This window comes from Trichosurus vulpecula, chromosome 8 (genome assembly GCF_011100635.1).
Source record: "Trichosurus vulpecula isolate mTriVul1 chromosome 8, mTriVul1.pri, whole genome shotgun sequence".
Classification (NCBI taxonomy): domain Eukaryota; kingdom Metazoa; phylum Chordata; class Mammalia; order Diprotodontia; family Phalangeridae; genus Trichosurus; species Trichosurus vulpecula.
Genome location: NC_050580.1, coordinates 43,266,368 through 43,277,631, shown reverse-complemented (window position 1 = coordinate 43,277,631; position 11,264 = coordinate 43,266,368). Strand labels below are relative to the sequence as shown.

General features: G+C 48.2%; 1 protein-coding gene across 1 annotated transcript in view; it reads left to right on the top strand.

Annotated features, from left to right (window-relative positions):
* The first annotated feature begins 2,235 nt into the window (after positions 1-2,235).
* Positions 2,236-11,264, top strand: part of CRTC3 (CREB regulated transcription coactivator 3) — an 88,816-nt gene continuing 79,787 nt past the window's right edge. Inside the window, exon 1 of the mRNA XM_036735882.1 lies at positions 2,236-2,379. Within this exon, the coding sequence (XP_036591777.1) occupies positions 2,248-2,379 (132 nt within the window). The 5' untranslated portion in view covers positions 2,236-2,247. The remainder of the gene's footprint in view (positions 2,380-11,264) is intronic.

Sequence of the window (11,264 nt, the reverse complement as noted above, 5' to 3'; positions counted from 1 at the left end):
GAAATGTTGACATGAAAAACTGAATTATCAGGGAAGGGACAGGGTAGAGAGTGATGGTGGAGATAGTAGATACCAAAACAACCAACTTCAAGAAGTCTATAAGCAAAATAATATGATGTAGTTACTAAAAACTTGATTATTTTAAATAATATTCATGTAGTGTTTGAACTGGCCCAGACTAGTGTTGTGTATATCCTCCTGGGCTGAAATAGAAAGGAAAAATACTACTGTGGGAAGCTGTGATTATTGGCCAAAGAACAGGGATAAGGTAGGACTAACCCAAGGGGGAGAGAAAGCCACCTGTGCAGGGTGAAGTGGCCCTCCTGGGGTAAGAATGTCGGAGGGCCAGAGAAAAGGGAATAATGACTTGTGCAGTTTTTCCGGTTTGTTCACAACAGGATACAGCAGTTGGTGAGGTTTGTTTAGACTCAGATCACATCTCATGAGATAATCATGAAGTGCTTAGCCAGTGCCTGGCTCATAGAAAGCACTACATAAATGGGAGCTGTTCTCATAATTATTACATCTGGTCACCAGCATGAAGAAGAGGGCCTTGGGCACTGTTGGATATTGGAATCTTGGCTCTGTGTTACTGCCTTTCAGGTTAGGACTGCCAGGGGTTCAGAAGGTAGACGGACATATATACATTTCTTAGCCACAAAGGACCTTGGGGATATGACACTTGGCATCCATCCAGTTCTTCAAAGTTTGTAAAGTGGTTTGCATATATTACCTCGTTATCTGATACGATCCCACCCCCTCACTTAAGAGGGAACAGGCCCAGGGAGGTTGTGACTTGCCCCCTTTCCTGGCCAGGTCTTCACACATACATACATACATACATACATACATACATACATACATACATACATATACACATATATACATGGAAACTGAGGCCGTTGTGAGATGTAATCTTTTCTGGGTTATTCTCTAATGCAATTACAGGCTTGCCTATGTATGATTGCATATATATAATTTGGACAGGACCTGTGATTTCGTTGGCTCAGGGTTCTACCAGGGAGGGAGCTCTCTTCCAAAGCAGCTCACCCTCTGCCTGGGGCCACAGATAAGTTGTGACTTTGTTCATGGTCACCCGTGACTAGGACTGGACTTGAGATCTTTGCATGTGGGCTCTCTGCAGTAGGTGTGTGGGTGGTGGCTGTTAAGTCGGTCCGGACACTTCTGACCCCATTGGGGTTTTTTTTTTAATTCTTTTTTTCATTTGGGGTTTTCTTGACAGATACTGGAGTGCTTCGCCATTCCCTTCTCCAGGTCATTTTACAGATAAGGAAACTTGGGCAGTTAAGAGACTTGCCCAAGGTCACCCAGCTAGGAAGTGTCTGAGGCCGAACTTGAACTCTAAGTCTTCCTGACCCCGAGCCCTGCACTGTCTCCATTGCACCGCTGCCCAGGCCGGTGCGCCCAGCTCCGGGGCTACAGTCGAAAGGCAGCCCCAGCCCTCAAGGAGCCCCCAGGCTAATAGTTGAGACCACATGCCGACCCGTACGGATCGACGAGCTGGAGTCAGGAGAAACGCCGCCAGCTCTAGGTGGGCGCCCGATGCTCCGGTACCGCAGCCCACGGTGCCCAGCTGCCTGGCGGGGCGGGACGCGGCGGGCGGGGCCCGCCCGGAAGCTAGGCTACAACGCAGCCTCCCCGCTGGGGGCCCCAGCGGGGCGGGCCTGGCTGCTTCAGAGAGGCCGCGCGCCGGGGGCGGGACCTCTGTGGGCGGGGCCCTGGAGTCCCTGGCTTGCTCCCTTCCTCCCCCCTCCCACTCCCCCCCCCCCACCCCGCTCCCTGGAGGCTGGCCCGGCCGGGGTGCCTCGGAGGCCGCGAGCCGGGGGTGGAGCCGGGGGCTGCGGGGCCTTGGGCAGCGGGGCGTGGTCCTCGGCTCTCTCTCTCTCCACTTTCCCTTCCTCCCTTGCTCCCTGGCCGGCCGGGCCTCGGCTTTAGAAAGGCCGCGCTCCAGGGGCGGAGCGTGGGGACGCGGGGCGGGGCCCTGGGCTCCCCGGCTCGCTCCCTCCCTCCCTCCCGCGGTCGCTCCCTCCTCCCTCCTCGCTGGCTGGCTGGCCGGGCGGGCGGCTGTGGGGTCGGTGTGAGAGTGCTGCCTCGGCCATTCGTCCTGCCGCCGGAGCCGGGCGCGCGGACCGAACGGAGCGAGGCCGGGGGCCGGGCCAGCGGGGCCGAGGCCCGGCCGGGCGGCCGCGGCTAGGCCCGCGCCCTCCGCCTCCGCCGCGGGCCGCCATGGCCGCGTCCCCCGGCTCGGGCAGCGCCAACCCGCGCAAGTTCAGCGAGAAGATCGCGCTACACACGCAGCGTCAGGCCGAGGAGACGCGGGCCTTCGAGCAGCTCATGACGGACCTCACGCTGTCCCGGGTGAGGCGTCGCCGGGGCCGGGCCGGGGCCGAGGCCGGGCGGGGCGGGGCTGGGGCCAGGGCTGGCTGCGGTGCCTCGGGTCAGGGCTGCGGCCGGGCGGGGCCGGGCCATTGACAGGTCGCGGGGCCGGGCAGCCCTCCTCCCCCTCCCTCTCCCCCCTTTCCCCCCCACCGGCATCCCCAGCCCGGCCAGAGAGCTGCCCCCGCCCGGCGTCGTGGCCCCGGGCCAGAGGGCTGAGGCCCAGCGCCCCGGGCGGAGAGCCTGCGCGTGCCCGCCGCAGAGGCCCCGGGCTCGCCTCCACCTGTGCGCGCGGCCTTCCCCGGCCTCAGTTTCCCCTTCTGTCCAATGTTAGGGCCTCCAAAGTTCCTTCCAGCCGGCGGTCTGTGTGCTGGGAAACCCCCGCCTGGGCTGCCTGCGCGCGGGCTCAGGGGCCCGTGGCGTGGGTGCCGGGCATCTGTTAAGCACCGGTTGGGTGCCGGGCACTGTGCCAGGCGTCCGGGAGACCGGCCCTGCCCTGGAGGAGCCCCCGGCTCTGTGGGCTCCGGGACGGGGGACTGGGAAAGGCTTCCTGGAGAGGTGGGGTTGTAGCCGGGCCGGGAGGAAGCCCGGAGGTGGGACTCGGAGGGGGAGCGCTCCATGCTTCCCCAGCTGGGAGGACGGGCCACGGGCGTGCGAGGCATTGCATAACCACGGCAGTGAGGAGGACTCCAATGGTCCCAAAGAAGCCAGCGATTTCTTGGGTTTCCCTCCTCCCCTTTCAGGGGGGATGGAAGACGAGGGATTGCCCCACGGTTACCCCTCGGGGCTGTGCCAGAGGCAGGACCAGCGCCTCAAGGTCATGCTGCCCCCAGGGCAGGAATAGCGGGTCACTGCCCAGCATGGCAAAGAACCGGGGCCAGAACGGTTAGGGAGGACCTCGTAGGAGACCCATATGTACGAGCGGGACTTGAAAGAGCCATAGGATTTGGCTAGGCAAGGGAGGTGTGTGGAATTGAAGGAAGTCAGGAATGAGTATGTTTGTGGACCTTCCCTGCTTGGAGCTGTTCTTGTTAGGTAGTGGCAGCGGATAATTTGGACAGCCAAGGTGGGGCTAGGTGATAGAGAATTTTGAATGCAGGGATTAGAAGTTTGGGCTCTTCTTGTAGGTAATAGCCATTGGAGGTGTTTGTGGCAAGAGGTGGTAGGATTTTTTCAAAAACCACAACATAGCACAGGTTTTAGGAAAATGAGAATAGCTCATTTCTATAGCACTGTATGGTAAAAACAACCCTGTGAAGTTGTTGTTGTTGAGTCACGTCCAACACTTTGTCACCCCCCAAGTTTAGGGTTTTCTTTGCAAAGATACTGGAATGGTTTGCCATTTCCTTCTCCATTCACTTTACAGATGAGGAAACTGAGACAGACAGGGTTAAGTGCTAGGCAGTGCTGGAGGCCGGATTTGAACTCGGGTTTTTCTGACTCTAGGCCCAGGGCTCAGTGCACTGTACCATCCAGCTGCCCTAACCCTGTAAGGAGAATAGTACAGATGTTTATCCCCATGTTACAGATGAGGAAACTGACACTCAGGGAGCTAACATGTAGTAGCACTAGGACTGGAACTCAGGCCTTCTGACTAAAAAGTTCAGTGCTCAATCCACTATACTACATTGCCTCCTCACAGCATATCAGTTTAGCTAAGAAATAAAGGTGTCTTTGGAGCAGGGAGAGGGTGAAATCTGTTAGGAAGCTGTTTAACAAATATTAATTGATTTTCTGTTATGCGTAGGGCACTGTGTTATTAGGTCCGTGGGTGATGGTGCTTGCTTCTTAGGAATTTACGCCGCTGTAGGTGAGACAAGACAGGTACACAACTGTAGTAAGAAGTTGTTCAGTTGTTTTCAGCCATGTCTGATTCTTTGTGCCCCCATTTGGGGTTTTCTTGGCAGAGATACTGGCATGGTTTACCGTGTCCTTCTCCAGTTCATTTTACAGATGAGGAGACTGAGGCAAACAGGGTTAAGTGACTTGCTAAGGGTCACACAGCTAGGAAGTGTTTAAGACCAGATTTGAACTCAAGAAGAGGAGTCTCCAGGCCTAACACTATACCCACTGTGCCACTCAGCTATGTGTACCAAGTCCCATAAGATTGTACAAAGCTCCTTAGGCGTTCGGAGGATGGAAGGAGCGCTTTTAGTTTGAGTTATCAAGGAAAGCTTGATGGAGGACTGATTTTTCACTTTTCTCTTTGCACCTCTAGGACATTTTTTGCATTTGCATTGTTTAGAACAATGGCCGACATAATATAGTAGGTACTTACTAAATGTTTATTGAAAAGAACAGCAGCTAAACAGTGTGTCATAGTGGAAATCACACTGGTTGGGAGTCAGGAAACGCGTGTTCCAGTTCAATTTTATTTTCATCTAATGCAAAATATGTTTATGTAGCAACATGAAATAAGTTTATATACATGAACAAAAATATACTTTGGAACATTTTATTGACATTACCCTGTAAATGATGACCATATCTTCATTTAGTCAAGGCTGGCAAGTTACATCCGTGGTCTCTCTGCCGATACATCTTCAGGAACAGCTCTTGTCTTCTCTGTTACTTCTAACAGTGCCAGTTAATCATCTGAAGGTTATAGCAGCTTGATTGCAAAAGATCCTTTTCCAAGGTGTCAGGGTTACAGAAGCAATCGGCCCTCCGCTTGATCTGTGCTAGGCCAAAAACATGCTCCTGCTTCTTCTGAACTGTTCCATAAAGAATCATTGTTTCATAGATCTAGAACTGGTGGGGCCTCAGGGATCTTTTAGTTCAACTGCATCATTTTCCTGATGAGAAAACTGAGGTGCAGAGAGATTACATTACTTGCTCAAAGTCTTACAGTTAGTAGCTGACAGAGGATTCTGATTCTATTCCTTTGGTTTCAAGTTCAGTGTTCTTTCTGTAGCATTACATTAGCAGGAAGCATTGTTTTAATGTAGTCATACCCAGGGCATAAAATAGCTAATCAGTTTGGGAAGGAACATTTATATTTGCAAAATCTAAGTATGGTTTGCCCTAAACTTAGAGCTTCAGGGAACCTAAAAGAACTTCTAGCCCAAGCTTGTATTAAGACAAAGGAACCTAAGACCAGGAAGATTAGTGGCCAGCCCAGCATCACAGAGCCACCAGGGGACAAAGCTGAAATTCTACTTCTGATTTTGCCACTAATGAGTTACATGACTCAGTTACTTCACCTTTCAAATGAAGGAGTGTAATTAGATTGTTTCTGAGGCCCCTTCAAGGTCAAAGATTCTATAGTGATTCTGTTCAGCAAATCAATAAACAGTTCTTAAGCACTGTGCCAGGCACTGGGATTCCAACAAGAGACAAAAGACAGTCTCTGCCCTCTATGAGCTCACAATCTAATGGATATTTTGCTGAAGAGGAGGGCATGATGGGAGATTAGATTGGAAAAATAAGTTGGGACTGGTTTGTGGAGAACTGTGAATACCAAGCTGATGAGCTTTTGCTTTTGCCAAAATTCAGATGGGATGGTGATGGCCTAGGCAGGCGTGATGACAGTGCAGGTAGAGAAGAACAGATGGATTGGACAGATTTCAAGAAGAAGCAAGAGGATTTGGTGACTGATGCATATAAGGAATAAGGAGGAGAAAGACACAAAGACAACTTGGAGGTTTTGAATATCTGGGGGAAATAGATGAAATAGGTCAGGTTGAGAGGGTGGTGCAGGGGGAGACAATGAGTTCAGTCTTGGACATACTGATTTGAGGTGACAGCAAGACGGACAACTTGAAATGCTTGGTAGGCAGTTGAAAATAACCAGACAAACTTGATAGGCAAGACTTGAAAGTCATCAACATAGACATGATAGCTTCTGGCTAAGCAATTATCTACAGAAATAATTTTCTTTTTAGGAAAGAATGTGGGAAAGAACGAGGTGCCAAAGACTGTATTTTAGGCAATTCCAACCCTTAGGGAAAACAGGAAAAAGAGGAGTCAGAGGATTCAGAAGAAGCAGTTAGGGAGGTAGGAAAAGCCACATTCAATCACCAAACATTAAGTATTTCCCAGTCCCAAGCTCTGTGCTAGGTGGGGATAGAAAGACAAAAGTGAGACAATGCCTGCCTTTGAGGAGCTTAAAATTTGGAGGCTGGGGGAGAGAAGGACATTTACATACATATGCAAAATAGATCCGAGGTAACTTTGGAAGTGGAGGAAACACTAGCAGGTGAGAGAATCAGGAAAGGCTTCATGTAGAACTGGGGTTCTTAACCTGAGGTCAGTGAACCTTTTTTTTCTTTTTTAGTATTTTCAGAACTGTATTTTGTTATAATTGACTTCCTTTGTGATCTTCTGTATTTTCTTTTATGTATTTAAAAACATTATTCTGAGGAGTCTGTAGGCTTCACTAGACCACCAGAGCGTTCCATATTAAAAAAAAACTTATGAACCTTTGATGTAGAAAGTGGCACTGGAGCCGAGTCTTAAAGGAAATTAGGAATTTGAAGAAGAGGTGAGGAGGGAATCCACTCGAGGCATGGGAGGCAGCCAGTGCCAAAGCACAGTATTGGCCATGGAGCATCATGTGTAAGGAACAGGGAGAAGGCTGGTTTGTCTGGACTGTTGTATGCATGAAAGGTCCAGAAAGTCAGGATGGGGCCAGGTTGTGAAGGGCTTTAAATGCTAGACACAGTAGTTTCTATTTGATCATAGAGATAATAGGGAGCCATTGGAGTTTGAGTAGGAAGGTAATGTGTAATTACACTGACTTTGCTTTGACTGTGGAGTAGGGAGAGACTTGAGGCCAAGAGGAGGCTTTTGAAACAGTTCAGGAGACAGATTACAAGGGCCTGATATAGCATGGATAGCGTGTGATTTGCTAGAAAGGGACAAATGCAAGGGATGTTGTAGAAGTAAAAATGACAAGATTTGGTAACTGATTGAATATGTGGGATGAATAAGAGTCAGGCGTTGAGTGTTGACACCAAAGCTATGAACCTGCCCTCTTTTATCTGTACACTCTGTCTTGGTGAACCCATCAACTTCCATGGATTTAACTGTCATTTCTATGCAAGTAATTTCCAAGTCGACATACCCTGCCCTTATCTCTGTCTAAAGCTCTCCTCTTAAATCTCCCACTGCCTGCTGGCCCCTTCTGCCTGGCTATTCCACATCAAAATGTCTATATAGGATTTGTCTTTCCCCTCTTCCTGACTTCCTTGTTTCTTTTGAGAGCACCTTCTTTCTTCCAGTCACCTAGGCTTGCAATCTAAGAGTCCATCCTCAGTTCCAAGTCTTCTTAATTCCACCTCATTGATTTCTCTGTTCATCCCCTTTTCTACACTCATACAGTCACTTTCCTGATTTCGAAGCATGTGCTTCATAAAGCTTGTGGACTTAACTCATCACCTCTCACCTGGACTATTACAGTAATCTTCTGATTGGTCTCCTTCAGTCCATCTTCCAGTTGGATGGTTTACCTTTTCTTAGCTTCCACAACTCAGTAACCAGATTCCTAATCTTTTAAACATATTTTCACATTAGTCATAATATAAACAAGCATTGGACCTAATGGTAGAAACCGTGAGAAAGAAGTAACAAAACAACAAAAGAAAAGGAGAGCAAATAGTCTGCTTCCATCTGCATCCAGACTCCAGAGTTCTTTCTCTGGATGTGGATAGCATTTTCCATCGTGAGTCATTTGGAGTTGTCTTAAATCCTTGCATTGCTAAGAAGAGCTAAATCTATCAAAGCCGGTTGTCGCACAATGTGACTCTTACTGTGTGCAGTGTCCTCCTGCTTCTGCTTATTTCACTCAGCATCAGTTTATATAAGTCTTTTCTGGTTTTTTTGAAGTCTGTCTGCTCCTCATTTCTTATAGCACAATAGTATTCCATTACATTCATATACCACAACTTGTTTAGCCATTCCCCAATTGATGGACATCCCCTCAATTTCTAATTATTGGCCACCACAAAGAGAGCTGCTGTAAATGTTTTCGTATATGTGGATTCTTTTTCCATTTTTGTGATCTCAGGGATACAGCCCTAGAAGTGGTATTGCTTGGTCAAAGTGTATGCACAGTTTTATAACCCTTTGGGCATATGTTTCAACAATCCGGCTTGCAGCTTCTGTGGGGGTGTAAGATCCACCCACAGCCAGCACCCGGAAGGCTGCCAACAGCACAGGTTCTTTTGATCTGCCTTAATAAGGAAAGCAAGGTGAAGGGATTGACAAGTTTACTTTAATCCAGCATACAGACAGCATTCACTTAGTTCAGGGGAAAAATCCAGCACCCTGAACTTCAAAACAATATACAAACAAATTAAATCAACAGACAGACCCAATACAATTCATAGTTACCAACATCTAGGTTCAGCCCGGGAGCTCGGAACAAGGGCTGGCCCAGAGTCACGCTCACCACCACTGCTGCAGGTAGAGCTCCAAAGAACAGACAGCCAACCCCTGGTTTTTATCTTTTTCAGCATCAGGGGTGAGTCATGCATGCGACTCACTCATGTGACCTAGAATCGTCACAAAGAGGCGGATTTAAACCCACGTGGTCTAAAAGCCGCTGCTGCCCCAGACATGTAAACTAGGCCCTCCCTGGAGTTAGCCCCACCTTGGGCCCCACCTTAGTTGCCAATCCACACCTACTAAGGTTTTACACGTAATAGGGGTTTGGGCCTGGGGCTTAGCACCTAGTAAGACTCAGTCAAAGACACTGAATTAATCAAAGGAAACAAAGGCCAAACTCTTCAAGGGCACTTGTTGAACTAAGTGCTAAGGAGCCCATTTTGATTACTAACACAGCATAGTTCCAAATTGCTCTCCAGAATGGTTGGATCATTTCACAACTCCACCAACAATGCATTAGTGTTCCAATTTTCCGACATCTTCTCCAACATTTCGAGATTGCTATTCTTAAAGCACAGGATGATGTTGCTCCCTTAATTGATATACTTCAGTATGTCTCTCCATTGTGTCTTGGATAAGATATAAACTTCTCTGTCATTTGAGGTCCTTCACAGTCTGGCTTCAGCCTGTCTTTCCAGGTTTCTTACACACGACTTCTTGGGGGCAGCTGGGTGGTACAGTGGATAGAGCTCTGGTTCTGGAGCCAGGAAGACCTGAGTTCAAAAGCAGCCTCAGACACTTACTAGCTGCGTGACCCCGGGTAGGTCACTTAACTCTGCCTCAGTTTCCTCATCTGTAAAATGAGCCAGAGAAGGAAATGACAAACTGCTTTAGTATCTCTGCCAAGAAAACCCCAAAAGGGATCATGGAGAGTTGGACACGACTGAAATGACTGAACATCAAATGTTCCTACTTGCTGTTTCCTCTGTATAACAGTGTGTCTTCTGTCTTTTTTACCCAGGCCGTCCCCTAGGCTTGGAATGCTCTCTCTGTCCCCCTCTCCTTCACCTCATAGTTCATACTTCCTTTCAGAGCTCAACCATATCCTTCGAGAGACCTTTCTTTCTTGATTCTCCTAGTTACTTGTGTTCTCCTTCCCGAAACTCTCCATATCACTTTATTTTGTGTGTGTCTTGTACTTATTTGTCTGTGAACATGTTGTATGCTCCAAATAGAATATAAGCTCTTTGAGGGTAGAGACTGTCTCACATTTGTGTCCTCAAAGCTTAGCTTAAGGCCTGGTACAAAAAAGGTACTTTGTAAATGCTGTTGATTGTTAGTTAATAGGGCCATTGCTGCTGGCTCTTTGCTAATGCCACCTAATAGGTTTTTTTTGAAAACTTAATAATATAGACACCGAGAGGCAGACAAATGTAAATAAATGTGGGAGAGAAATAAACAATATTGAAAATCTGGCTTGGGTTAGGGTTAGATCAAGTCTCTCTAGCCCCTGTCTGTTGAATTATGAAAACTTTGGTGAAGGGTAAACAGTGCTTATCAGCTATCAGAACTCAAATTCATTCTTTATAGACTGGATGGGATAGGTCAGGACTGCTTTCAAGTTTGCTAAAAACTGGAATCAAGAAGGGCCTGCCTCCAGGAGCACCTAACCACAGAGACACTGAGTATATGGGCGGGCATCTTCCGAAAATAGAGCCACTGATCAAAAAGCAGAAAAGAGGCTCACCGGAAACTTGAAGGTTCTGCTCATTGTAGGAGATCTGAAGTGGGGGTGATGCTTTTGAAGGTTGAGACATTTTCCCCAGTGAAAATCCACACCTTGGTATATTCATAGGCCATAGATCCTTTTCATTTTCCTCCCCCTTCCATACCCAGTTTAGTTGAACTAATGAACAGGATGATCAGGAGTCTTCCCTTCTAGAAAATTACCAGAGGTATCTCATTGAGGACAGGGAAAAGTGTGGTGTTTGTATTTCTCTGCCATTTTTCTCCTAGTCCTTGCTCTTGTGAGTGTTGCCAAGGGTCTCTGATCCCTCCCCACTCTGCCCTGTGGACATTCTGCCATAGGCAGGGCCAGTTGTTCCTACTGGGTGTTCTGTGGACTGCATCAAAAGGAAGGTTGGTAGGAAGGGTGACTGAGGAAGAAACTGGTTCTCATGTTGTCTTGAGTGCCTTAGGCCTTAAAGTAGAGACTCTTGTCAAAGGGGTAGTCTGAGAACATTGGAAAGGAAGGCAGTAGCCACTAAGAGCTAGTATTGGTTCATCAAGAGTAGGTTATGCCAGACTAACCATTTCCTTTTCTGTCAGATTTATTGGACTAGTAGATTAGAGGAATGCTATAGACATGGCTTACTCCTAGACTTCAGCAAAGCTTTTGAAAAAGTCTCATTTTATCTTTGTGGACAAAATGGAGAGATGTAGGCTAGATAGTATTATACCTAGGTGGATTTGGAATGGATTGACCAGACCCAAAGAGGAGCTGTTACCGGTTAGCTGTCTACATGAAAGGCATCCTTGAG